The sequence below is a fragment of the Amblyraja radiata genome, chromosome 29, assembly GCF_010909765.2.
Source record: "Amblyraja radiata isolate CabotCenter1 chromosome 29, sAmbRad1.1.pri, whole genome shotgun sequence".
In the NCBI taxonomy this organism is placed as follows: Eukaryota; Metazoa; Chordata; class Chondrichthyes; order Rajiformes; family Rajidae; genus Amblyraja; species Amblyraja radiata.
This window is the reverse complement of record NC_045984.1, coordinates 25,552,372-25,579,447: the sequence shown is the minus strand read 5'-3', so window position 1 is coordinate 25,579,447 and position 27,076 is coordinate 25,552,372. Positions and strand designations below refer to the sequence as shown.

Genomic DNA, 27,076 nt, shown 5'->3' with positions numbered 1-27,076 from the left:
TGTGTTCTGTATAGGGTGATTTCACGAAAGGTCACTGGAGCGTAGATCCGCACCCACGTGACCGCAAAATTTAACTGGGGGACAAGCGTCACTTCCGGTACATGTTAGTGAATGGGAAAACACGCACTTTCACACCCGTTAAAAACATCGAAAACGGCCAGTTTTTGAGCTGCAATTAACTGTACCAGTCGGGGTGACCGTGAGGCACAGCTACCTAAATTTACAGTAAAAAAAAAAGATAGAAACTAAGGTAAATTCAAGAGGGAGCTGAAGGTGCAAAAACAGCGGAAGTTGTTAGCGGACATTTGTCGTGGAGATTTAAAGATCCAAAATATCGGGAATTATCGCGTTTGCTCGCTGCATTTCATCAAAAGTAAGGCATTATTGGCTTTGTTATCTTTATTCATTTGTTAGATGAAAAGTTTTAAAAGTGAAAAATCCGGCAGTAAAATTGCAAAATCGCCCATGGTTCTCAGGTGGGTTTTAACATGCAAAATGAAAACGCTTCTGAAGCTCCATTTACCATTTAAATAATCATTCAAAGTTCAGCATCAACTTGCAGAGCTATAGATGCTTGAGCTGCGACCAAATCTGCTTTAATACTCTCTTCTTGTTGCACGTGCATGGCGTTCTTGTGCACATTGTCTATCCTGCTCACAGTGGGTGCCCAATCAGGATTGTTGACATCATTCCATGCTGCAGGCTTGTCTGTTATTAGATGATAAATAAATAAGTAGTTTGGGTGATTGTGCAGGCTTTAAACAAGAGACATTGAGAAATATATTTTGGCAAATAATAAAATCTCCTGATTTTGTCCAACTAACAGCTGACAATTATCCCATTCCTTAGCTTGCATCTGAGTAAAATTTATTTCCAAACGCATTGAGAGTTTACGATTATTTAAATGGTAAATGGAGCTTCAGAAGCGTTTTCATTTTGCATGTTAAAACCCACCTGAGAACAATGGGCGATTTTGCAATTTTACTGAAGGATTTCTAACATTTAATACTTTTCATCTAACAAATGAATAAAGATAACAAAGCCAATAATGCCTTACTTTTGATGAAATGCAGCGAGCAAACGCGATAATTCCCGATATTTTGGATCTTTAAATCTCCACGACAAATGTCCGCTAACAACTTCCGCTGTTTTTGCACCTTCAGCTCCCTCTTGAATTTACCTTAGTTTCTATCTTTTTTTTTTACTGTAAATTTAGGTAGCTGTGCCTCACGGTCACCCCGACTGGTACAGTAAATTGCAGCTCAGAAACTGGCCGTTTTCGATGTTTTTAACGGGTGTGAAAGTGCGTGTTTTCCCATTCACTAACGTACCGGAAGTGACGCTTGTCCCCCAGTTAAATTTTGCGGTCACGTGGGTGCGGATCTACGCTCCAGTGACCTTTCGTGAAATCACCCTATACTAACAAATGCTGTCAAGGAGAAGAATAAGGTGTATCTTGATTTATTCTGTCTCATTTCTTACCCTGCTGCTTTCTTGATTTCATGACTAAGTTCTCTAAGCTTGAATAAAGTAAAAAAAATGGGCCAAAAATATAATTGTGTAGGAAGGAACTGCAAAGCCTGGTTTACACTGAAGATAGACACAAAAAGCTGGAGTGACCCAGTGGGTCAGGCAACATCTCTGGAGAAAAGAAAAGGTGATGTTTCGAGTCAAGACCCATCTTCAGACTGAAAGTCAAGGGAGAGGGAAACGAGAGACATGAATAGGCACATACTTGTCAGGGAGAAGACTAAGGTGTATCTTGATTCATTCTGCCTAATTTCTTATCCAGGTGCCTTCTTGATTTCATGACTTTGTTCTTGAATCTAAAATGAGGTCCAAGAAAAGGCCAAAGAAAGTTTGGCTCTTCACTATTGAATGATGAAATGTGTTGCTTTTGTTCAGTTTTTGTATGAATTGTCACCTATTTATTTCTTGGCTCAGACTTATGAAAAACAAATCCCATGGTTGCAGAGACATGTAGCCATCCATGTGACATTATTCTGGTAATATACAGTGTATTCTGAGTGGCAAAGTTGACCAGAAAAACGTCAGAAACTGTACAATAAACACTGGCTCCTGGTAAACTGCATTAAGATACCAATCAATGCACAACATCTAGTTTAGAGGTCACTTCCTACTGCATGATCATTTGGTTATTAGCAAAGTGAGCACCCCAAGGTTATCAGTATTGTGCACATCCCGTAAATCAATTAAAAAGTAGATATTGTTCCGTATCCTATAGTATGAAGTATACGTATGTTATAAATGATACAAAAGTCATGATGAAAGTAACGAGCACGGATTGGGGCTTGAACTTGCAGCTTTACATTGGCTGATGCTTTCTTGTAACTTCCCCTTTCTCCAGGTGCATTGTTTTGTCCTTTGTACCCTGCATCGAGCAAACGTTTGCATTGAAAGTTAAATAAAATGCAGATGCTAGAATTCTGAAATAAAATCGAAAATGCTGGAAATCCTCAGCAGACCAGGTTGTGTCTGTGGGACAATAACAGGGATAATATTTCAGGTGGATGCCAGAACATAGCATCTTGTATTGCTTTCTCAGCAAACTTAATTATTTGCAGAATTTCAAGAGAATTAAACGTTACGTCCTTTGACTATCTGTAGGAAGGAATTTTGTGCAATACCCTTACCCTATATCAGATTCTACTCAGATAGGTACAGACACAAAATGTAGTTTGTAGATCAGTGGTAAGTCTATCGAACAAGTCGGTTTATTGAAGTCCTTATCAGTGTGCACCGGGAAACACTCACTATATTCCCTACTACATTAAGGGCGGCATGCTGGCGCAGCAGTAGTGTTTCTGCCTTACAGCATTTCAGTGCGAGAGACGCGGTTTCAATCCCGACTACGGGTGCTGTCTGTATGGAGTTCTCCCCGTGACCTCGTCGGTTTTCTCTGAGATCTTCGGTTTCCTCCCATACTCCAAAGGCGTACAGGTTGTAGGTTAATTGGCTCGGTATAAATGCAAATTGTGTTGGGTAGGGTTAATGTGCGGGGATCGCTGGTCGGTGCAGACTTGGTGGGCCGAAGGGCCTGTTTCCGCACTGTATCTCTAAATTAAACTAAATTATCTCCTACAGAATAATATCTGTAGCTCATTCGAACTCCTCTTCTAATCTTTACAGTCCATTGTGTAACTATTTGCAATAATTCCACACTGCAATATTTAACATATAATTTACAATTAGAAAGAGGACCCATTTAATTCTATTTGTCAGGCGCCGAGTATTCTATCTTTTTTCCCCACATTAGGAGAAAAGATGAAGTACAAAGGTAAGCGAGCCAAGAATATAAAGGAGGATAGTAAAAACCTCTCTAGGTATATGAAGAGGAAAAAATTAGTTAAGACAAATGTGGGTCCCTTGAAGACAGAAACAGGTGCATTTATTATGAGAAACAAGGAAATGGCAGACGTGTTGAACAGGTGCTTTGGTTCTGTCTTCACTAAGGATGACACAAACAATCTCTCAGATGTCCTAGGGGACTAGAGAACCTAGGGTGATGGAGGAACTGAAGGAAATTCACATCAGTCAGGAAATGGTGTTGGGTAGACTGATGAGACTGAAGACTGACAAATCCCTAGGGCCTGATGGTCTGCATCCCAGGGTACTCAAGGAGGTGACTCTAGAAATTGTGGAGGCATTGGTGATCATTTTCCAATGATCTATTGATTCTGGATCAGTTCCTGTGGATTGGTGGGTGGCTAATGTTATCCCACTTTTCAAGAAAGGAGGGAGAAAGAAAGCAGAAAATTATAGACCAGTTAGCCTGACTGATGCTGGAGTCGATTATTAAAGATGTAATAGCGGCACATTTAGATAGAAGTAACAGGATCAGTCCCAGTCAGCATGGATTTACGAAGGGGAACTCATGCTTGACACATCTTCTGGAATTTTTTGAGGATGTAACAAGTGAAATGGACAAGGGAGAGCCAGTGGATATAGTGTATCTGGACTTTCAGGAAGCTGATAAGGTCCCACATAAGTGGGCAAAATTAGAGCACATGGTATTGGGGGTAGGGTATTGACATGGATAGAAAATTGGTTGGCAGACAGGAAACAAAGAGTAGGGATTTACGGGTCCTTTTCAAAATGGCAGGCAGTGAATAGTGGGTGCCGCAAGGCTCGGTGCTGGGACCACAGCTATTTAATAGAAGAGGATGCTATGAGGATGCAGGGTGACTAGGACAGGTTGGGTGAGTGGGCAGATGCAGTATAATGTGGATAAATGTGAGGTTTTCCACTTTGGAGGCAAGAACGGGAAGGCAGATAATTATCTGAACGGTAGGTACACAAAAATGCTGGAGAAACTCAGTGGGTGCAGCAGCATCTATGGAGCGAAGGAGATGGGTAGCGTTTCGGGCCGAAACCCTTCTTCAGACTGAATGGTGTCAGGTTATCTGAATTATCTGAATGGTGTCAGGTTAGGAAAAGGGGAAGTACAACAAGACCTGGGTGTCCTTGTACATCAGTCACTGAAAGTAAGCATGCAGGTATAGCAGGCAGTGAAGAAAGCTAATGACATGTTGGCCTTCATAGCGAGAGGAGTTGAGTATAGGAGCAAAGAGGTCCTTCTGCAATTGTACAGGGCCCTGGTGAGATCACACCTGGAGTATTGTGTGCAGTTTTGGTCTCCTAATTTGAGGAAGGACATTCTTGCTATTGAGGGACTGCAGCGTAGGTTCACGAGCGTAATTCCCGAGATGGCGGGACTGTCATATGATGAAAGAATGGAGGGACTGTGCCTATTCACTGGAATCTAGAAGGATGAGAGGGATCTTATAGAAACATATAAAATTATTAAGGGATTGGACACGTGAGTCATGCAGGAAACATGTTGGGGGAGTCCAGAACCAGGGAGCAGTTTAAGAATAAGGGATAAGCCATTTAGAACTGAGCTGAGGAAAACATTTTTCACACAGAGAGTTGTGAATTTGTGGAATTCTCTGCCACAGAAGGCAGTGGAGGCCGATTCACTGGATGCATTCAAAAGAGAGTTGGATAGAGCTCTTGGGGCTAGCGGAATCAAGGGATATTGGGAGAATGCAGGAACGGGGTCCTGATTGTGGATGATCAGCCATGATCACATTGAATGGCGGTGCTGACTCGAAGGGCTGAATGGCCTACTCCTGCACCTATTGTCTATGTAATCTATAATGACAAGAGCGGTGAATTAACTGAAAATAAGTTAAGCAGATCACAGCCTGATCTTTTCACTTAGTTGCACAAGATTACAATTTCAGAATTAATGTGTTTCATAATATCAAGATAGCTAATGCATTTATTCATTTTAACAGGGGATTTGAGAAAGACTGTCAATTATGTGGCTAAATAGAACATATGTGTTAACTTGCAGTATTGTTTACAATCAAGCCGTCCACAGTGTACAGATAAAGGATAAATGATACAATATTTAATGTAAGATAGATAGTTAAAAGTCTCTTTTCAGGTAGATGGGAGGTCAGAACCGAACTCTAGCTAGTGAGAGGATGGTTCAGTTGCCTGATAACAGCTGTGAAGACACTGTCCCTAAACTTGAGGTATGCATTTCTCATATGTAAGTATTTTCACATTTATGTGCCTCTTGCCTGATGGGTGAGGGGAGAAGAGGGAGTGATCAGGGCAAGACTGGTCTTTGGTTAAGCTTGCGTCAATACCCGAGTGAGGAAAATAATACACCTCCCACAATCCTGTTATACTATATATCCCTCAACAATAAATATTTATGGTGAAGCCCTGGGAAATGTTGGCCATTCCCTAATATCAGGAGCCACTGCTCCACAAAGACTGGCGGTAAAAGGTATTTGAAGATCAAAGCCTCAGACCTGGCACGCAAGTTGCAGTCTCCCATTCAGCAGTCAGATATGTCATGGGACTGGGAAAGTACCAGAAACAAAAATTCACAAACACTTCTAAATTCACTGGAAGGAAAGTGGAATCAACATGACCAATCTCCTCAGGCCACATTCCCAGTAATGGTGCCCCATTTAAACTCAGTCTTTAGGTCAGGTAGACAATATCATTGCGTGTTGAAAATCACACTTCCAAAACGGACACTATTCCGAGCTCTACCATGGGAAGAGATTATTAAGTGAACAGAGGAAAAGATTCAATATGTTCAAAGCTTCTAGCAGAAATATAACTTTGACTCCTAGGAATCTCTAGTCTATGGCCACTCCAAGTAGAGGATCAACATTCAGGGTGGTATTGTGAATCTCAAGGTCATGCACAGGAGTACACAAAGAATCTTGCATTAGCAGTGAAAGGAGCAGACACTATCACAAATCATCTAACCAACCACCCTGGCAGGCCCATCTGTGCCAATGTCTGCGGTTTTCACATTGGCCTCATTAGCCACCTGAAAACGCACAATACTGGAGTGGAAGCAAATAGTCTTCATTGCTAAGGGACGGTGCAACACAAAGACTAGAAAATAGTTAACAGAAAACTAAAAAAAATACAATCAAAGCTGGCACATGCCTGAAATCAAAAAGCAGCCTCTCAACTGATCATTCAAGGAACACCAAAGTCACCAACTGCTGTGCTACCAATTTCCTCAAAAATGGCAAGCAAACATTTTGAGATTCAGGAAAATGTCACATCTCTTGATCTACTGATCAGAACAAATGCAATCATCCACAACCCAACACTATTGAAATGTCTTTGCCAAATTGCATTCTTCTTCCTGGTGAGGGCCAATCCATGCAAATCAGGAACACTGACAGTCCTACAGTCTGCTGTCAAAAAGCGCAAATTCACCTCAAATGCTGCCAGCAACAGATGTTCAATTTCACTATCCCTAGCAAAATCGAGTGGATACCAGAAGGTGAATTCTTATATCATGCCTGGAGTACGATTGAATTTCATTAAATTTGAAATTAAAGATACAGCATGAAAATAGGGCCTTCAGCCCAGAGTCCACACTTAGAATTACAGTGCAAGTTTAATACAAAAATCAATTCAAACACAGGACATGAGCCATTTAAAAAGAGAAATTTAAAAAACATTTAAAAACACGCAAACTGTTCCCCTGCAATGCTGATTACACTGCGAGAGGCATAACTGAAGTCGGTTCGGGATTACGTTGCCTACTACACGTCATTCCATTGGATTTTGCAGGAGTGGACCATCTTGCTCCGCTCTAAGGTCTTTGGTCTACACTGACTACTGATCACCCGTTCACACTCTCCTATCCACTTGCCTCATACTCGGGGTGAATTATAGGGGTGAATTATCCTACAAACCCGCATGTCTTCGGGATTTTTTGCTGTGCTAATGGAGTAAATCTGAAAGTTTTTATATAAGGTTCCCAGCTCAAGTTAATTTTCCACAAATCATCAGACTGTGAACAGAACCCATTATGCAAACATTAGAGAAAGCCTATATATAGGTGTGATGATGGCAATAGCTCCAGGCTCCAAATGTTTCTCCCCCAAAAGGCCTTATGAAGGAATCTGAATTTATTAATACGAGGCCTACATATGCACCCTATTATTATGTTCTTGTAACTATTGATTTTTGAAAACTATTTTAAGTTGTTTACTGAATATTTCAATAATAAGTTTTAAGTAACTGTAGAGAAATAAAAACTGTTGTATATTTATTTAAGTTGCCAAATTTAATTATAACAAAAATATTTTAAAAATAAATTAGGCATACTCTATTTTCCTTACTCTATGTGGAAATAAAGAAGGGAAGTTGGAGACGGGACAAGGGGTTGTCATTGGGAGTTGACGTCTCAACCAAAATGTCAGCTATGCATGTTCTACGGAGTTGCTCCGGTAATTTTTACTGTCTTTGGTATAAACCAGCATCTGTTGTTGTTTGTTTCCACTTTATTATCAGTAAGTTACTTTTCACCAATCTCAGTCCAATGTCTGTATTAGAAGAAACAACCCACTCCCATAAATGCCGTTGTTCAGATAAGTGTTTGAAATGTCATTGCTTAATCTCTCCCTTCAATACACAGCTCACATGGAAATCATAAAATGCCCAAAACTGACAATGTTTCAAAATGCTTGGTAAGAAGTCTAATATTTTGACTTGGTATTGCTAGTGGGCATTGGTGTTAACTCTGTGAATTGCTTATCAGACTGTTCTGTAAATTGCTGTGGACAGGTCTCTCTGTGCTAACTGCCATACCTGTACTCCACATCAGTTAGTGGAAGGCCTTTAGCTACCAAGGCTCTGAGCTATGAAATCCCTCACTATTGCCATTCCCCAATCTCCCCTTTCAACACACTCCTGAAACACAATTTGTGTGAAAATCTTTTTTGGTCATCTGCCCAAGAACTCCCATTATAACATTAATCTACCATTCCCACCCACAATGGTGATGATATTCTACAGGCAAAATGGTTGGATTTACTCAACTGACCAAAAGTTTCTTGAAGCAGAAATAAAACATTGCATTGGTTTGACTGGCCAATGCACACAAAAGATCATAGCCATAATATCCACTTGTTCTGTATTGGAAAAGGAAGTTTAATCATAACTTATTATGTCATTTTACGATGTGACTAAGGGTGATTTAAAAAAACGAGCTTCTTTAATGCTTGTTTGCATTTGTCTCAGGACTTGAAGTCATTAGTTACTGAAGCTATTTTCAATAGTCAATAAATTTGTTAGCCTGTCACCCTTCTGAACTCTTTAGCTATGTGTTTGGTCAAAGTGGAAAGCCTTTTTACATTGACCATCCATGTTATCAGAGTACTTTTACAGCACAAAGAAAAAATAAATGATACCAACTAACACATTTTTAGTGCAATATACTCAATCTGTCATCTCAATTGCTCACTTTACTAGTTACGGATGAGATGAAATTTCACTGTAGTGTTACACATTCAGGATACTATTATTATCAAAGTTAGTGTAAAATAAGCGTAATTCATGCATTTGTTGGAATACAGTGTTTCATATACACTAGAATTTGCTGTTACACTGCAGCAATTGTTATATAAACAGATATACCAACCATCCTGTGCTAGAATTCCCCAAGCATATAGCAATGAGATGCATCCCTCTAGATTTTCGATCTGGTAGTGATGGTTCAGATTCTACTAATCCTCCCTCTACTTCATCAAAGAGTGCCACCGTTCTTCAACATACAGCCAACCCAACTGAGAAATCAAAGTTCAGTCTGGAGTTTCTCATGGATGCCACGAAATTTAAATCCATAATTTCATTAATTTGACCAATATTATATTCAAATATCCTGCAAATCCCAAGAGAAAACATGAACATAAAATGAACATAAATGGTTGGTTTTCAAGCAAGTGCGCACTGGATAGTTCTCAGTTAAAAAAATGGACATTTTAACTGTCATTCATGCTCATCAGACACAGCACGTTTGAGAAGTTCCGAAAATAAAAACATTTAGTTTTTTGGTAGACAAAAATGCTGGAGAAACTCAGCGGGTGAGGCAACATCTATGGAGCGAAGGAAATAGGCAACGTTTCGGGTCGAAACCCTTCTTCAGATCCGAAACGTTGCCTATTTCCTTCGCTCCATAGATGCTGCCTCACCCGTTGTGTTTCTCCAGCATTTTTATCTACCTTCGATTTTCCAGCATCTGCAGTTCCTTCTTAAACGTTTAGTTTTTTACTGTGACAAACATCGTTGACTTGACTTACATCATTAAAGGTCACTATCAGAAAGAGGAACTAAGGAGTAGATTTCAAACAGGATAATTTATTTTAAATGCTCTAACAAATATTAAGTTAGCAGAACAATCAACATGTTTCGGAACCATATCATAAATTAATTTCATCTGGATAGTTTCACACTGTCGTTAGTTCAACTTTGCCATGAACAAATTGACGACCGCATTTCCAACATTACCGTGATTACACTTTGTAAATACTTCATTGCCAGCACAAAAAATTGAGATGCGCTGACAGAGATAAGACCCACATGAATGTCATTTCATTCCATTTTAATGCGATATCACTACATCTCCGTACCACTCAGTTTATCTAATACTGAAAATTCCATCTGTGCATCAGTTAGGCTATGTTAGCCTCCCTTCAAACAGCCTCCAAATTGAGCTGATGAAAAAGCTTTGCTCAACATACCCTCACCCCAAATTCCATTCACCAATTTCTCATGCTGCCGACCAATGTTGGCAATGCCTCAGTCAATTATCATTCATGTCCAGATTATTTTAATGCTTTATTTCCCTTAATCTCTATGAATACTTTGCGTGAACAAAATTTTAAGGCTCCGTGCATCTCGTTGTGCTTTTACCCTAACTAGGCTAATGCTCATTTCTACATCTTTTCCTGCCCTAAAACCCATATCTTGGATTCAGCTTTTGATGATTTTCCTTGTTACTGACACTCTGCGCAGTGTTAAACTGTCTGGAAACACTTGTGAACTGCTTTGCCATGTTAATTCCATTAAAAACATTTTAATTTCCAAAGTAATTGTTCAACCCGAAAATATGAGCAAAATCACGAATCTCGATGAGCAGGTTAAATTTCATTAAAGCCAGGGCTATAACTTGGGAAAAGGCTCATTCATGTCAACAGAGGTTGTTTGGTATATCTACATTGGCCAATAAAAAATGAAGGCTATTGCACACAAGGAAAGAATTTCATAATATTTAGGTTTAGTTTCAAGTTTATTACTGTCACGAGCACTGAGGTACAGTGAAGAAGTGTGTTTTGCATGCTATCCAAACTAATCAGATATGCGTAGTTACAATCAGATCAAACTTAAGTGCAATAATTAGCGCAAAGGTGAAGTAAGATACAAAGTGCAGAATATAGAGTTCACCATTTCAGTGGTGCATCAGTTCCTTAGACAAAGTCCAATTCCCGCAACGAGGTACAGGTGAATCGAACAAAACCTTAGCTTATGGAAGGATCATTCAGTAGCCTTCGAGCACTTGGGCCAGGGGTCGGCAACCTACGGCCCTCAGGCCGAATGCGGCCCGTAATCCGAACTCATCCGACCCGCAGGTGTATTTTTTCCCTGTAATCATCCGGCCCGCAGACGTCCGTCATCTCCGGTACCTGGAAGGTGATTTTCGGACCGAGGGTCAGGTGAAACACTGTGAAAAAAACGCATTCAATCCTGCTGCCCATCGCTCTGCATGAGGTCGGGCTCTGGCTGTACCGCATCCTGCGCAAAGCCGCCGGCATGGCCGCGCACCTTCCGTGTCTGGGCTTCACTGTCGGGATCGGGGTTGTCAATAGGCCGGGGATGAGTGAGCGTGATATTTGAGCCACCGCCTTCAGGACAGAGCCAAGGCAATGGTCCGTAGGTATGCCATGTTCGTGAGCGCCCGTAACTAGGGGCCTGTGCTCCGGGTGGCGTTCCCGAAGGGGTGGGATCTATGTGAACACGTCATTTGATGCCTGCCATCCAGGGCTGGATCCACGTGTACACGTGATGGATGTGGCCCACCATCTGCTCACAGACATGCGTCCTGGACCCGATGCATAACAAGGTTGCCGACCCCTGATTTAGGCGATTCACTGGATCTACACCTAAACAATAAGAAACGTACAGGAAAATCCAGAATATTTTAGGATGTAATCCATAGTAACATCTCCTCAAGGAATCCAGAGTAAAGAATTGAACACTGGGGGCCAAGCACACAATTTTATGATTGATAATCAAGGGCTATCAAGTACACCCTACACCCTGCCTACATTTATAAATGCGTTTGACAGATTAGCTGGCTAAGGACAGTTTCATATGGTTACAATGGCTAAAATGGCAAAAGTCAGTGTGTAGGGTTATAGTTGGCGTAGCAAAGATCAAAAGTTATAATTTACCTGCAATGTTTTAAGACAGATAATTGCATCAAGATAGAAGATTACATTGCTATGATACTGTCCTTATTTTTGTGGATCAGGCACCAAGTCAATAATGCAACCAGCTGAAAACCCCCCACTGTCAAGTACATTTGTGTGGACATGATCAAATGGCAGAATAATGTTCAGCTGTGATGCTATCTACAATCAAATAAGATGGCAACCTTCCCTCTAGTCTCAAACAAGGATGACATTCAAAATCAAGTCCTACAAGCAGAAATCTTTGAGAATGTTAACTTCCCCAAAACGCTCAGCTCATTGAGTGATCATGGAGGGAATTCTACACTGTCAGAAGTGTTAAATATTCAATTAAGGACTTTGGTACCATTTTAAATAACTGCAAGATAACATTTCTCAGATTCCGACCAACATTTATCCATCAGCAACAGCACTGAACGATTGCAGTCATTGTTTGTGGGAGCTTGCTATAAAGAAGCAACTGCCACAATATAGAAATAACTACATTTCAAAAGTACTCAAAAGGATTTTAGGAAGTGAAGGCAAGACTTTTTCTTTGATACCTCCAAAACCTCAAAAATTATAGGGCGGCTAGAGTGATTTATTTTCTTCCTTTAACCACTACCTTCATTCTGAAACTTTCAGAGACCAGGATAGCTCTTGGACGTTTCTGTCAGAAAACAAGTTAGTCAGTTCCTGCCCCCTATTCTTTCCTCATAACTTAACGAATACATTTGCTGAAGTGCTTATGTCCTTTTCAAAGCAAGACACACAAAGTTGGAGTCACTCAGCGGGTCAGGCAGCATCCCTTCTTCAGCGTCCCAACCTGAAATGTCACCTATCCATGTCCTTCAGGGATGTTGCCTGACCAGCTGAGCTAGTCCAGCATCTGCAGTTTTTTTGTTTTAATATTTTGTCCTTGTCAAAGCCCTGACTGACTGTAAAATCAGAACCAGTCAAAACAGTTATTTCTCACACTCCCACGTCAAATATCTCTTCATCAACTTTCAGTCAATATGCGCACCAGCATATTATTTGATCAATTTAACTTATAGTCGGCCAAACAACTTCTATGGGGAGTAAGAAACGTTACTATTTCATTTTGGTGATTTCTCATCAATTACCATTTACCTGTTGAGTGTCAGCTTTCCTTAAAGAACTTTTCCAGGGGTTACATTATGCAAATTCCCAGCTAACCACATCTGATTTGAAGATCGTTTGGGAGAGGAAGGGTGACAAATACCAGGAAGAAACTGTTACCAAGAAACTCGCTGCCTGCAGGGATGGTACAGGGAAGTTAATCGGGTAACACAAATAACTAACACGGAGAACATATTGGTATACGTTAATACTTGGCAGGTCGGGCAACACTTGATGGAAACTCATGGACCTGAAAGGTTAACTCCTATCATTTTCTGCAGAGATTACAGGATTCTGTTTCCACCACTCTAAAGAACTGTAACCGTACATCAGGCCACAACATCCAATGTCACAACACAACATCAGTCTGAAGCAGGGTCCTGACCCGAAATGTCACCTTTCAACGTCTTCAGATGCTGCCTGATCAGCGGACTTACTCCAGCACTTTGTATTTTTTATCAAATGTACCGGCTTCGAGCAACCCCGTCAGTTTTATTTCATTGCCCTGCAAATCTTTCCTTCTCGTGCCTATCCAACTTATTTTCAAGGGCTTTAAATGATTCTTTGCAGGCAGTAAAATCCAGATCATACAACTCACTCCCTGTATTAAAGTTACAGCTCACACATTTCAAAGCATCTCTGGCCCTTCCCATTTCTCCCCACCCACACGGCATGGGGAGAAGTGGAAGGGAAACATGTCAACCTCTCAGTTGGGGTGATTTTTCATCAGATGTTGCTCCATCTTCTACCTGTGCTCGAGTTTTGATTTTGCCTTTTTGCATTGGGGAAAATAAAAGTGGGCGTGGAAGGCAGAGGGCGGGGTACTCACCGTAAGCCTGTCCCTGCAGGTCGTACTGCTGCATTCTGTACACGGTGAACTCGTGGGCCGCCTCGGTGGGCGACGGCGAGACCAGGATCAACACGGCGGGGATGAAGACGATGAAAGTCAATGGGAATGAACCCTTGAACATGTTGTCAAACACTTCACTTGCCTCTTCGAACATTGTCGGTTCTTTTCTCTCAACAATCGCTTTGATATGAACGTCTCTGCACGATATGTTCAAAGAAAAACAACGATCTGGAACAACAAAATCTCTGGTATTTCTTTCGACACCCACCCGAGTACACACACGTTGCCACACTACCCCTGCGGTAAGGGTCTTACAGGCATCGCATGGACGGCTCAGTCCCGAAGTAGGCGGGACTAACGTTAGCCCAACCCCCTGTCCTCTGATTAGCTGTTCCTCTCAACAAGACGACAGATCCGCCTTCCTATTGGCTGGTCTTAATGTCAATCATATCAAGCCTCGCCCTCTCTCATGGATTTCCCCCCCAAGTAATCCAGTTTTATCTGTCGTATCTTTATCAAAAAAACAGTCAGATATTTAAGGATTAATAAACGGACGTTCAGATTACAATTAATCGTGTGGAATAGGTACGCATGCGCAACCAGTGGTTGGCCTGTGCGATGATTGACGTCCGGTTTGTCCAATTATCGTTGAAGGCCATATGAGCGGGACTTACAGAACCGGCCAATCAGAGCCAGGTTGAGGTGATTGGCGTGGATGCGAGCCAATAGTAAGCAGGTGGGGGCGGGCTGCGAGGGGAAGCGGGCTTTCCGCCGTTAAAAGGAAAGCGGGCGGCAGTTTTTGAAGTAAAAATGGCGGGTCGTGGTGGTCTGTGAGTAAAATGGATTTATGACTATGGCTAATTGCTTAATATTTATCGTGTAGGAAGCAAGTGCATATAAAGGAAGGAAGTTGCAATCATTTCATTGGTCTTACTGTGGTGATCATGGTTAACATTTCATAAGGATGATATAGCAGAGTACATGAAGTGGATGAGCCCTTTACAGTGTCAGGAGACTGTTAGGATTTTCTTAAGGAAATGTTTGAAGAAGTCTTAACCGAGGGTTTGGTGAACAAATATACGAAGAAAGACACAAAATGCCGGAGTAACTCAGCGGGACCAGGGATGGTGATGTTTCGGGTCGGTATCCCTTCTAAGTATATTAGAGTGATGAGCCAAAACTATGCGGATCGTGAAGTATATGAGAATGCAACAGGCTTTAAGGGTATCACGACCAAATTAGGTTAATGAGCACGAACAAATTAGGTTAATGGGCACCAACACGACAGCTGGAACGCTGACAAAAGGTATAAAGGGGAGGGTAGTGTCTTGTGTTCTGTGTCTTGTGTCTACTGTTTGTGGGTAAGTGTGTCTGTTTAGTGTTCAGCCATGAGCGAATGGCGGTGCGGGCTCGACGGACCTGGTGGTCTACTCTCGCACCTACTTTCTATGTTTCTATGTTTCTAAAAGTCAGAAGTGTTTAAAAAAAAATAGAGATTGAGATATTATTGATGATATTCTTATGGGTGCTTTGGACTTGGTTTGTGGGGAATTGGAAAGCCAACTAGTATTTTAGAGGAGATACAAGGAATGGCAGATGCTGTAATCTTAAGGAAATCACAAGGTGCTGGAGTAACTCAGGGCGTCAGGCGGCATCTGTGGAGGGAATGGACAAGTGACTTTTCGATGTGCCGACCCGAAATGTTGCCTATCCATTCCCTGACTGATACTGCTTGATGTGCTAAGTATTTTAGGGGCTTTGGGTGCAAGAATGAATGCTTCGTCACATGCTCATAATGAGAGCATACCTTCAGTATTGCATAAATGTTTCAGTGCCCTTATCTAAAATTTGCTTGCAATGGAACATATTTTGCAATGGAAATTGTAATTGCATTCTCAGATGTTGAGAAGGATGAGAGATGACTCATTGAAGCAAACAACATTTGTTGACACCGTTGAGCCCTCCTCTGGTAGATTAGTATAAAACTAGGTGTCATGTTCTTATAATAAATGTGCACCATTTACTACTAAACAAAGCAGAATCTTTAGAATTTACTATCCTGGATGGCTCTGGAGTCTTAATTTTTGTTTGTTTTCAAATCTGACAGCTATAGATGTTTGGATTTTCAGAAATTGAGGAAAAAGATATGAGGGATAGACTCTTATTTTGGTAGGAGTTTGTGTTGAAGTATTCGGGCCAAATCAAAATAGCTTGTTTTCATCGATACTAATTGTTAGAAGGTGTGGATTAGCACAGGGCATTTGTCTCTACGTTAATAAGGAATGCAAAATATCACAAGGAGGAAGGAAAAATGAATTACTGAGTTTATTTTGTACTTTAGATATTTCAAGGGCCCCAAAACTGAATTCATTTTAAACCTGATCAAGATTTCGTGTTGGTCAAATTTAATGGAAGACATTATATAATTTGTGTAACTAATTATTGCAGCATAAAAGGTGACCATTGAGTGTATGCCCTTTGCCTCCAGACTAATTCTGTCCTCTATTCCAGTCTTCTGCAAGTAATCTTTCCTCCGAATTTTCAATTTTGTTTTGAAAGGAAATAATTTTCATTAGTTCAACTGGTAATTCTCAATCTCCAGTTAAAGAACAGATTGGTATTTCAGTTTCAAAGTACCATATAACTTTATATTTTATTGACCATAATGAAGGAGATATGGTTATTGACCAGAAGGATAAAAAGGAGGGGGGGTGATGATTATATGACTAACTTTTATACAGAGAGTTATTGGGATAATGTATGAATGGATTCTGAGGAAAAAGAACAATGCAAGAAATGAGATTTATTTAGTAAACTGGCATAGGTGCTCTTACACCATTGGCAAAGATAGGTGTTCTTTATCCCTTTTAAATAAAATCTGTGTTATGATTAAATCCACTAGCAAGTTTGCTTTTTGGTGCAAAGCTCCATTGGACATATGGAGCCAAAGGGGAAGTGTGAATGGTGGTGTTGGGAGGCAGTCAGGAAGGTGTGAAAACACAAAATCTGCCCACTTTGTTCTCTTCTGTCTTTATTGATCCATTATCTATGTACTTTAGAGTCGCAAATCCATCATTTGCATCTTAACACTAAAGAAGGGTCCAACCTGAAACATCGCCTATCCAGGTTCTCTAGAAGTACTGCCGGACTGGCTGAGCTACTCCAGCTTTTTGTTCCACACACGATTCGAGCATCTGCAGTTCCTATGTTTCCTCCCCTTTCAATAAGCCTCTCGTACTTCACTTTTCCTCTATCAATCACCTCTCTGTTCACTCCCATTACTCTCCTCTCTCAGTTTTGACAGTGTTTCAACTCAACATTGACTGCTCCTTTCCACCCACAGATGATGCTTGTTCTGAGTTCCTCCAGTAGGTTGTTGCATTATTATAAGCTTATTTAACATAATAAAACATTGTAAACTCAGTTTGGTTAAAGAGGTAGGTTTAATAGGTATCCCTTGAAGGGTGAGAGAGAAATGGCAAGGTTTAGTAAGGAAATACCACTTCTGACATACGCTTCCTTGATTAGTAAAGGCAATATAAATTATGAAGAGAAGGCAGGAGAATGAGGTTGAGAAGGAACAATAAATTAGCCATGAATTTGTAGACTTGATGGGCCGAATGCCCTAATTCTGTCTTATGGAATTCTGGAACTTTTAGTTGGCAGACAAAGGCATGACTGCCATTATGGGAATGATGAAAACAATATCTTGCAATTGGAGAAACCTTAAGATCTCAGGGTAATAAATCGGGAGAAAATTCCAAATCGCAAGGAATTTTTAACCTGAGGCTGTTAGGTTAGACACTGGTCTAGCAAGCGAGTGAGGTGGAGACTAAGTGCAGGCTCGGCGATTGTTTTGCTCCACTCGGTCTGCCTAGGCCTACGTGATCTCCCGGTTGCTAAACACTTTAACTCCCTTCTCCAATTCTCATACTGACCTTTTTGTCCTGGGCCTCCTACTGGCAGAGTGAGGCCCAATGCAAGTTGGAGGAACAGCGCCTCATATTTTGCTTAGGAAGCTTACAATCCAGTGATATGAATGTTGACTTCTCTAACCAAGTAACATTTGCTTTCCCTCTCTCTCTCTCTCTCTCTCTCTCTCTCTCTCTCTCTCTCTCCATCCTTCCCCATCCTAGTTCTCAGACTAGTTTCACCTTCCCCATAGCTAACAATGATCCATTCTACATTTTCCTTTTTACCTTCATCCCCTTTGATCTCTCATTTTTACACTTTACCCTTCCATATCTCTGTCTCTTCCGCTGACTCTGTCTGAAGAAGGGTCTCTACCCAGAACATCACCCATTCCTTCTCTCCAGAGATGCTTTTGTCTTTGGATGAATGGAATTTAGATCTAGTTAAGATATAGTCAGCAGAATTTTGGGTGTTTGCAAAGTTTGTGGATTGCAATAAATTGTTTACTAGCTTGAGCAATGCATGCTATCTGCTAAGTAAGTAAGTAAGTAAACTTTATTTATATAGCGCATTTTAAGACAATTTGCATTGACCCCAAAGCGCTTCACATAATTTAAATAATAATAAGTTCCATTGCAAACCATAGAAAAAGGTTTAAAAAAAAAAAAGAATAAAAATGGACACAACATATTACAGAGTTCAACACAAACATCCCCCCACAGCAGAATCAAAACATTTCCACTGCGGGGGAAAGGCACCAGAAAGTTAAGTCCTCTTCCTCTGTGAAACATCCCGAGGTCAGGGCCCATCTGTGGCCGTGCAGCCAGTCCGATGATTTTCAGGGCCCTCTTGCCGTAAAGATGAAACATCGGCGTCGGGTGAAACATTCCTCAGCGGCTTGGAAAAGTCTGGAGCGGCTGTCCCCTCCCCGGAGACCGGAGACCGCAGCACTCGTAGTCCTCCGGCCGCGCCGGCTGGAGCTCCGACCCCGGCGAACTCGATCTCTGGCTCTGCGGCGCTCCAAATCCAAATCCAGCACCGCCCGCGGCCGAACGCCCGCAGCCACAGCTCCGCGATGTTGGAAGTCGGCGACCAAAGTGCTCCGGAGCTTACCGCACGGTGACCCGGTAGGCATCGCCCGCTCCTTGTTGGTATCCCAGCGCTGCGCCACCGCCGCCGAAGCTGTAGTCCCAGCCAGTCCCGACAGGAAAACGCCGCTCCCCTTTCGGTGGTAGGCCGCGAGGACGGGGCGAAGAAACAGCATGGAGGGATGCTGCCTCTCCGACCAGGTAGGGGACTAAGAATAAAGTTTCCCCCTTCCCCACCCCCACCCCCCACATAGAAGACCTCCACTAACATAAAATAAAATAAAGAAAGGTGTAGAGGCAGACTGCGGGCAGGCTGCCATACACAGACGGCGCCCACTCCCGCACATCCGCCATTTGCTAATGTGCCCAGACCTGCAATAGCTGTTGTGGCTGGTGTGGATTTAGGCACTGATTACTATTGAAATGACATGTTCTTGCGTTTTATTTAAAAGGGGGGTAATGGAGCTGTGAAATGCATAGGGAACTAGGTGTCCAAGTGCATGTTTAACAGTTGGATAATATTCAGGTGCCACAAATAATTAGCAATGCTAACAATGTGGATTTGAGAACATAATCCGATCAGCCATTATCTTATTAAATGGCAGAGCATGCTTGTGGGAAACTTCACATAATTTGTATGTGCAATGTAATATACTTTTCATGGGCATGTAAATTATCCAGTGTAGTGCAGAGTTAATGCTGTGTAAATTTGTGGTGCGAACAGTAATGTCTTAATGAAAGGAGTCATAGCATTTGTTTTAGTTCAGTATTGACAAATAATGGCAACAGAAGGCATTGAAATAAAGTATCCTTTGACAGCTCTTTGTCAAATTATTTTTTACTATGGAGTTAGAATTTCTATCATGACATCTGCTCAATTAATAAAATTGATATCCATAACTGAACTCTGGAAAATTAGTCTTGTATTTTAACAAAGGGTCCTGACCCGAAATGTCACCTGTCCATGTTCTCCAGAGATGCTGTCTGACCCACTGAGTAACTCCAGCACTTTGTGTCCTTTTGTATAAACCAGCATTTCAGTTCCTTATTTCTATAATGAAATTTACTTGCTGCAGTACAGTTGTTGAGCTTGCACTATATTAATGGCCGGTGACTTGCATCTTATGGCCAAAGAAAGCACAGCTACAAGGGAATGTGTCTAAAACTAGATTCATTCATGTTCATGTGATCAACTAGCAAACATTTTAATAAAACATGGTCATTAAAAGTCAATATGCTTTCAGCTGCTTTTGTGTGGCTGGTTGTTAACTCCACAAAAAATCTTGATAGTTTTCACTGTAAATATGTGTACATACTAATTGAAAGTGATATTTTATTTTTTAAGCTCTGTCATGTGTCAACTGCTAACTGCTAAATTATTAGGTTCCACCAGTCTTGTAGTATGCTGTGTAATTAGACTTTTGCAATGCTTTGTGTAGTAAAGTTGTACTTCTACACAAATTATCTTCCACACCTTCCCTTAGTAAAAACAAAACAAGTTGAAAGAGTTAAATGAAGTAGTAAGTTACAAGATGGATTCTGCTGTAGATTTAGGTTACAAAATGGAAGCTAACCTTTCCTCTCAACACTAGCAAGATTTCAGTACAATAACACCAGATATCTTGTCCTGTAATATAAACACTAGCAAGATTTTCGCACAAGAACACTAAATGTTTGGCCTTTTAATATAAACACTAGTGTGGCGGCTCCCAAGGGTCGTGCCATCATAGTATCGACCCCCAGCCACGGAGTGGTGCATTTTATCCTGACTACTGGCCCACCACTCCATGCACGAGCACGCCGACTGCCGCCGGATAAACTGTGTCTGGCACGGCGGGAATTCCGCACAATGGAGACTTGGGGATCGTCCGCCCTTCGAGCAGCCCTTGGGCGTCCCCACTCCACCATGGTCCCTAAGTCGAGCGGGGGCTGGCGACCTTGCGGGGATTACCGACGGCTGAACGCCGCAACAACACCGGATCGATACCCCGTACCCCACATCCAGGACTTCACCGCCCATTTGGCTGGGGCCACAATTTTTTCAAAAGTGGATCTGGTACGGGGTTATAACCAGATCCCGGTTCACCCGGATGACGTACCCAAGACGGCGATCATCACGCCATTCGGACTCTACGAGTTCACTCGGATGCTGTTCGGCCTCAAGAACGCTGCGCAGGCCTTTCAGCGCCTAATGGATGGGGTTTGTCGCGACCTGGATTTCGTGTTTGTGTATCTGGACGACATCCTGGTGGCCATCCGCTCGCACCAGGAGCACTGCGCCCACCCTCGGCAGCTCTGTCAGCGGCTCAGCGAGCATGGTTTGGCCATCAACCTAGACAAGTGCCGTTTTGGCGTAACCGCGATTGACTTCCTCGGCCACCGCGTGACTGCTCAAGGCGCGGTTCCCCTGCCTGACAGGGTCGACGCCATCCGTCGGTTTCCCCGCCCATGCACGGTGCGTGGCTTGCAGGAGTTTGTCGGCATGGTGGCCTTTTATCATCGTTTCGTGCCATCCGCGGCCCACATCATGCGGCCTCTGTATCAACTTCTGGCGGGTGGGCAGAACAAGAACGTTGAATGGACCCACGAGGCAGGGGCAGCTTTTGACGGCGCGAAGGAGGCTCTTGCTTGGGCCGTACTGCTGGTGCACCCGCGGGAAGATGCCCCGACTGCTCTCACGGTGGACGCCTCGGAGTCGGCGGTTGGTGCTGTGCTGGAGCAACTGACGGGCGGAGGTTGGCGGCCCCTGGCCTTCTTCAGCCGGCACCTCAACCGTGCGCAGACAAAATACAGCGCGTTCGATCGCGAGCTCCTCGCTCTGTACCTGGCAGTGCGCCATTTTCGCTACTTCCTGGAGGGCCGCCCGTTCACGCCTACACGGACCACAAGCCGCTCACTTTCGCCCTGGCGAAGGTTTCCGACCCCTGGTCCGCACGACAGCAGCGGTAATTGGCCTACATATCGGAGTATACGACATCCATCCGCTACATCAAGGGGAAAGAGAACCGGGTGGCCGACGCATTGTCCCGCCCCGCTATCAACGCCGTGTTCGAGGTGGCGCCCGGAATTGACTATTCTGCTCTGGCAGAGGCACAGCTCACGGACGATAAGATGCCCGCCTACCGGACTGCCATCTCCGGCCTCCGCCTTGAGGATGTCCCTCTCGGTCCTGGGGGAGTGACAATCCTGTGCGATGTGTCGTCCGGGCAGCCGCGCCCCATCGTCCCTGCCACCTGGCACCGGAGGGTGTTCGAGGTGATCCACGGACTGGCTCACCCATCAATCCGGGCGACAACGGCACTAGTGGCCGCTCGTTTCATGTGGCACGGTCTGCGCAAGCAGGTTGGCCATTGGGCTCGCACCTGCATTCCATGCCAGACGGCAAAAATCCAGCGCCATGTCCGTGCGCCTCTCCAGGAGTTTGGTCTACCTCACCGGCGATTTGACCATCTCCACATAGACATTGTAGGGCCTCTCCCACCGTCCCGGGGCATCACCCACCTTCTGACAATGGTGGACCGCTTCACGCGGTGGCCGGAGGCCATTCCGTTGGCCGATACATCAACGGTTACGTGTGCTCGTGCGTTGTCCGCGCACTGGATTGCTCGCTTCGGAGTGCCGGCGCACATCTCCTCAGACCGGGGGCCACAGTTCACCTCCGAGCTGTGGTCAGCCATGGCTCGCTTGCTGGGGGTGCGGCTACACCACACCACGGCTTACCACCCGCAAGCTAACGGTCTGGCGGAGAGGTTCCACCGGCAGCTAAAGGCAGCACTGAAGGCACGACTCTCCGGCCCGGACGAGTTGCCGTGGGTCATGCTGGGCATCCGGACTGCTCCCAAAGAGGACTTGGCCTCATCATCGGCGGAGCTCGTGTACGAGTCGCCACTCACGGTGCCCGGGGAGTTCGTGCCTTCGGCGCCGGGGCAGCAGGGAACGCCCTCATCCACCTTAAAGCGCCTTCGCGAGCAAGTTGGCAGGCTCGCACCCGTCCCGACGTCCCGCCATGGGACATTTCGCCCACACGTGCCATCAGCCCTCAAGGACTGCCCTTGCATCTTCCTGCGCGTGATGCCCACCGGACGCCACTCCAGAGGCCGTACGAGGGCCCGTTCCGAGTGCTGGAGCACGGGCAGTCGACTTTTGTCCTGGACCTGGGGGGCCGGCCGGAGGCAGTGTCGATTGATCGTTTGAAGCCGGCACACCTGGACATTGACCAGCCGGTGCTGGTTGCCCAACCTCGGCCTCGAGGGCGCCCCCCTTCACGGCTCCCTCCGCCTGTCACTCCACCTGTCCTCCCGCCGGTCCCTCGACCTGTCCCTCCACCTATGCCTCCGCAAGCCCCATGAGTAGCTGACTTCCGCACGCGGGCCGGCCGGGTCGTGCTCCCGCCGGTGCGTTTCGTGCCTCTGGTTCTGGGGGGGGGGGTCCTGTGGCGGCTCCCAAGGGTCGTGCCATCATAGTGTCGAACCCCTCGGCACAGGAGTGGTTCAGTCCGGAGGCGACCCTTAGCCAGAGGGTTTAAAGGCAGGGGTTTGAATGCCATCTTCCTCTCGTTTGGACTTCCCTACAACTGGGAGGAACATAATAAAAGGTGCCTCTCAAAACACTGTACTTCGTGCCTTCTTTTGAGACCCACGCACTACACTAGTGAGATATCAGCACAAGAACACTAGAAATTTAGCCCTATTGATATAAACATTCAGAAAGATGCACAGACATTGATTCAACAAGGTAAAAAAGAAAGACATAACATATGGACATAACCTCTCCTCTATCAGAAGAAACTGTCAATCTTTGATATTACCATATATGGACAAGACAAGAGGCAGTATAGTGCTCTCTAAGATAAAGAATTGCTGATTATTGGAGTATAAATACATCTAACTGAACATTACATCGGTGTGTGGAACACGAGCAAGTCTGTAGGTTGGCTTCCACACCCGCCTGGGCATAATAAAGACTGCTGCATTTTACTAACTTTATTATGTTGTTATCTGTTTGAAGCGAATCTGACTTTAACAAAGTGTCTCCTTAAAATAGAGCGGCTGGGTTTGGTACTTGCATAACTTTATGCTTAGCATGTAAAACTGTGAAATATAACAAGTGTTAATTTTGTGACTTTATTATTTTAAGACGAGCTAACAGATCGACAAACCTGACTGCCAGTAAACAGGCAAAAACTGTGAATGAGCCAAAGATAGCCGGCAGTTCTTCAACGCAATCTTGCCAAAGAGAAACCATGCAAGCTGCTTCAAGTCAATTGACCACCAAGCTTTCAACAACCAGACTTAGGCGGAGAGATTCTTTTGGGCAAGATAAGAGTAAGTAACTAAACATGCTCTCCTTCCTAGATTCTACTCTGACCTCCAGTGTCATGACTTCTGTGATGTGGTTGATTGGGCTCTGGAAGTCTATTGGTGGATATCTCAAGGAGAACTATTTATGTGTGAACTTTTGAGAGCAGATATTACGTGGGTTTCTTTCGAGCCTGTTGCTGTCTAATCTCCCAGTGCCAGTGTGAAAAGGCTTGACACAATGCATTACATTTTTAGAAAACAATACTTACAGATCTTTAAGAGTCTCTGATGCACTTATTTTGTGTTTTAAGCTAAATCTTCATTTGTGGACCAGTTTAATCAGTATGTTGCTTGGGCTGGAGGACTTTGGTTATTTAGAGTGATTGGAAAGCTTGGGCTTGCTAATCCTGGATTGAAGGAGGTTGAGGAGAGATCTGGTAGAACTGTGCAAGATTGAAAGGCATAGATAGGTTAGATGGTCAAATCTTTTCCCAGTGGCGGGAATATCAAAATGCAAGAGGACATGGGTTTAAGGTGAAAATTAGTTTTAAAGGGACTTTGAGGGACAAATGTTGGTGTTTTTTGCATTTAGAAACCGCTGGCAGAGGTGGTGGTAAATCACATACGATTGGTGCCATTTAATACACATTTAGATAGATACCTAAATTGGCAAACAATAGAAGAATGTAATCCCAATGCAAGGAAATAGGAGTAAAGTAGGTGGATAAAAAAACTGAGCATGGTGGACCAAAGGGCCAGTTTCTGTGCTGAATGACCTTTGTACCTTTATATGATTTACTTAAATGAGCTTTGCAGTTTAAGTTATGTAAAATGTATGTAATTTCATATTCTCAAGATTTAGCCACACTCGATAATCAGCTAAATGTTCTCTCCTTCAAGCAGGTCACTATTTTATAGCTTTGTTCAGTGTACTACTCAAGTTCAAGTTCAAGTTAGTTTATTGTTATGTGTCCCTGTGTAGGACAATGAAATTCTTGCTTTGCTTAAGCACACAGAAAATAGTAGGTATTTACTACAAAACAGATAAATGTGTCCATATACCATGATATAAATATATACACACATGAATAAATAAACTGATAGTGCAAATAACAGAAAGTGGTTGGTAATAATCAGAGTTTTGTCCGAGCCAGGTTTAATAGCCTGATGGCTGAGGGGAAGTAACTATTCCTGAACCTGGTTGTTGCAGTCTTCAGGCTCCTGTACCTTCTACCTGAAGGTAGCAGGGAGATGAGTGTGTGGCCAGGATGGTGTGGGTCTTTGATGATACTGCCAGCCTTTTTGAGGCAGCGACTGCGATAAATCCCCTCGATGGAAGGAAGGTCAGAGCCGATGATGGACTGGGCAGTGTTTACAACTTTTTGTAGTCTTTTCCTTTCCAGGGCGCTCAAATTGCCGAACCAAGCCACGATGCAACCGGCCAGCATGCTCTCGACTGTGCACCTGTAGAAGTTAGAGAGAGTCTTCCTTGACAATCCGACTCTCCGTAATCTTCTCAGGAAGTAGGCGCTGATGTGCTTTTTTGATGATTGCATTAGTGTTCTCGGACCAGGAAAGATCTTCAGAGATGTGACCACACTGCACCGACATCGGACCCGACCCACACACAGGGTGATTCACCCCCCCGCTGCCTTTTATGTATCTATTTTGTTTGCTCTACGTTTTTTTTTCATTACTTGCTTTCTGCTGCTCCATCAATTGAATGTCTTAGCTGGCCTTGTTTAGTAGCCATCATTTAAGTTGAATTAATTTAATTCTCAAGATTTGTATGTTCTGAATCAAACAGGAAAGAATTGCAAGTGGTGTTTCAAAATGTAATCTCATGAAAGGAAATGTAATTTTCCTCTGTGAAATTTGGAAATTTAAACTTAAGGTTGCATTGTAACAAATCATCCGTGCTTCAATCGCAGAAGATCTGTAAGATAAATTATCCTCGGTCTCCTGGTGGACCCTTTATGAAAAGTGTAAAATGTTAATTGTATTGCAGCAAAAAAACACAGCGCTGGAGTAATTCAGCAGGTCGGTCAGATCTCTGGAGAACATGTATAGGCTACATTTTGAGGGAAGAGTTCTGACCTGAAACGTTACCTATCCATGTTCTCAGGAGATACTGCCTGATCTGCGTATCTATAGCACTTTATGTCATAGAAACATAGAAAATAGTTGCAGGAGTAGGCCATTCGGCCCTTCAAGCCAGCACTGTTATTCAATGTGATCTTGGCTGTAAACCAGCATCTGCAATCCCTTGTCTAGAGAGTGATTTCACAGTTGACACTTGTCCTTTACTGTTGCCACGCAACGCCTTCTGGAGTACGTGGTGAACGTCAGGTAAGCACTTACTATGGATGCCAGTACAGCGAGCCCATCTTCTGTCCCAGCATCCGGACTCCATGCTGACTGGTTCCACACTTGTGGACCCCGGGCCATCTGTCCCCGTGGCCAGATTTTGGCGGCTGAAACGTGGCGGCGGGGCTACAGACAGCCCGGCACCCGGGTGTGGGGTGGGGAATCACCCCGAGTGGGGGTCAGGGTGACTAGCCCAGTGTGTGGGTCGGGGGGTGAATCACCCTGTGTGTGGGTCGGGTCCGATGTCGGTGCAGTGTGGTCAGTCACTCTGGGTGAGCGGAGGGACCAGACTGTCCCCAACTCTGCTGCAGCTGACGGGGTCATTGCTGGGTTTATGGCCCTGTGTGTCCGCTGCTCAAAGCCGCGGCCTCGCTCCATCCGGCCCCATGTGTGGGCGCTGCCGACCCACAGCCCATGACAGTGTGGCCGAATAGGGGCAGAGGGCGGCCGTGGCCGGACAGCACTGACCCCGGGACAAGAGTGGGGGCTGTCCCGAGGGATCCGCTCCTTCGGCCGCTTACACCTTGGTGCTCTGGCTCAGACAGCTCAGTCGTCCTCCAGCCACGAGCGGTCGTGGGCCGGGACTTTCCCTCGATCCGCCGACACGCTGCTCTT

The 27,076-nt window shown here is 44.0% G+C and overlaps 2 protein-coding genes across 5 annotated transcripts in view; one reads left to right on the top strand and one right to left on the bottom strand.

Annotated features, from left to right (window-relative positions):
- ncln (nicalin) overlaps positions 1-14,134 on the bottom strand; it is a 36,358-nt gene extending 22,224 nt beyond the window's left edge. For 3 of the 4 annotated variants that reach the window (XM_033046944.1, XM_033046946.1, XM_033046945.1), the window contains exon 1: positions 13,774-14,125. In XM_033046944.1, coding sequence (XP_032902835.1) covers positions 13,774-13,948 — 175 coding nt within the window. In that variant the 5' untranslated portion in view covers positions 13,949-14,125. Of the gene's footprint in view, positions 1-13,773 lie in introns of all 4 variants that reach the window. The other variant, XM_033046947.1, reaches the window with a different exon arrangement.
- A 415-nt stretch (positions 14,135-14,549) lies between these two features.
- Positions 14,550-27,076, top strand: part of haus8 (HAUS augmin like complex subunit 8) — a 51,188-nt gene continuing 38,661 nt past the window's right edge. The window contains exons 1-2 of the mRNA XM_033046943.1: positions 14,550-14,624; positions 23,931-24,118. Coding sequence (XP_032902834.1) covers positions 14,605-14,624; positions 23,931-24,118 — 208 coding nt within the window. The 5' untranslated portion in view covers positions 14,550-14,604. The remainder of the gene's footprint in view (positions 14,625-23,930; positions 24,119-27,076) is intronic.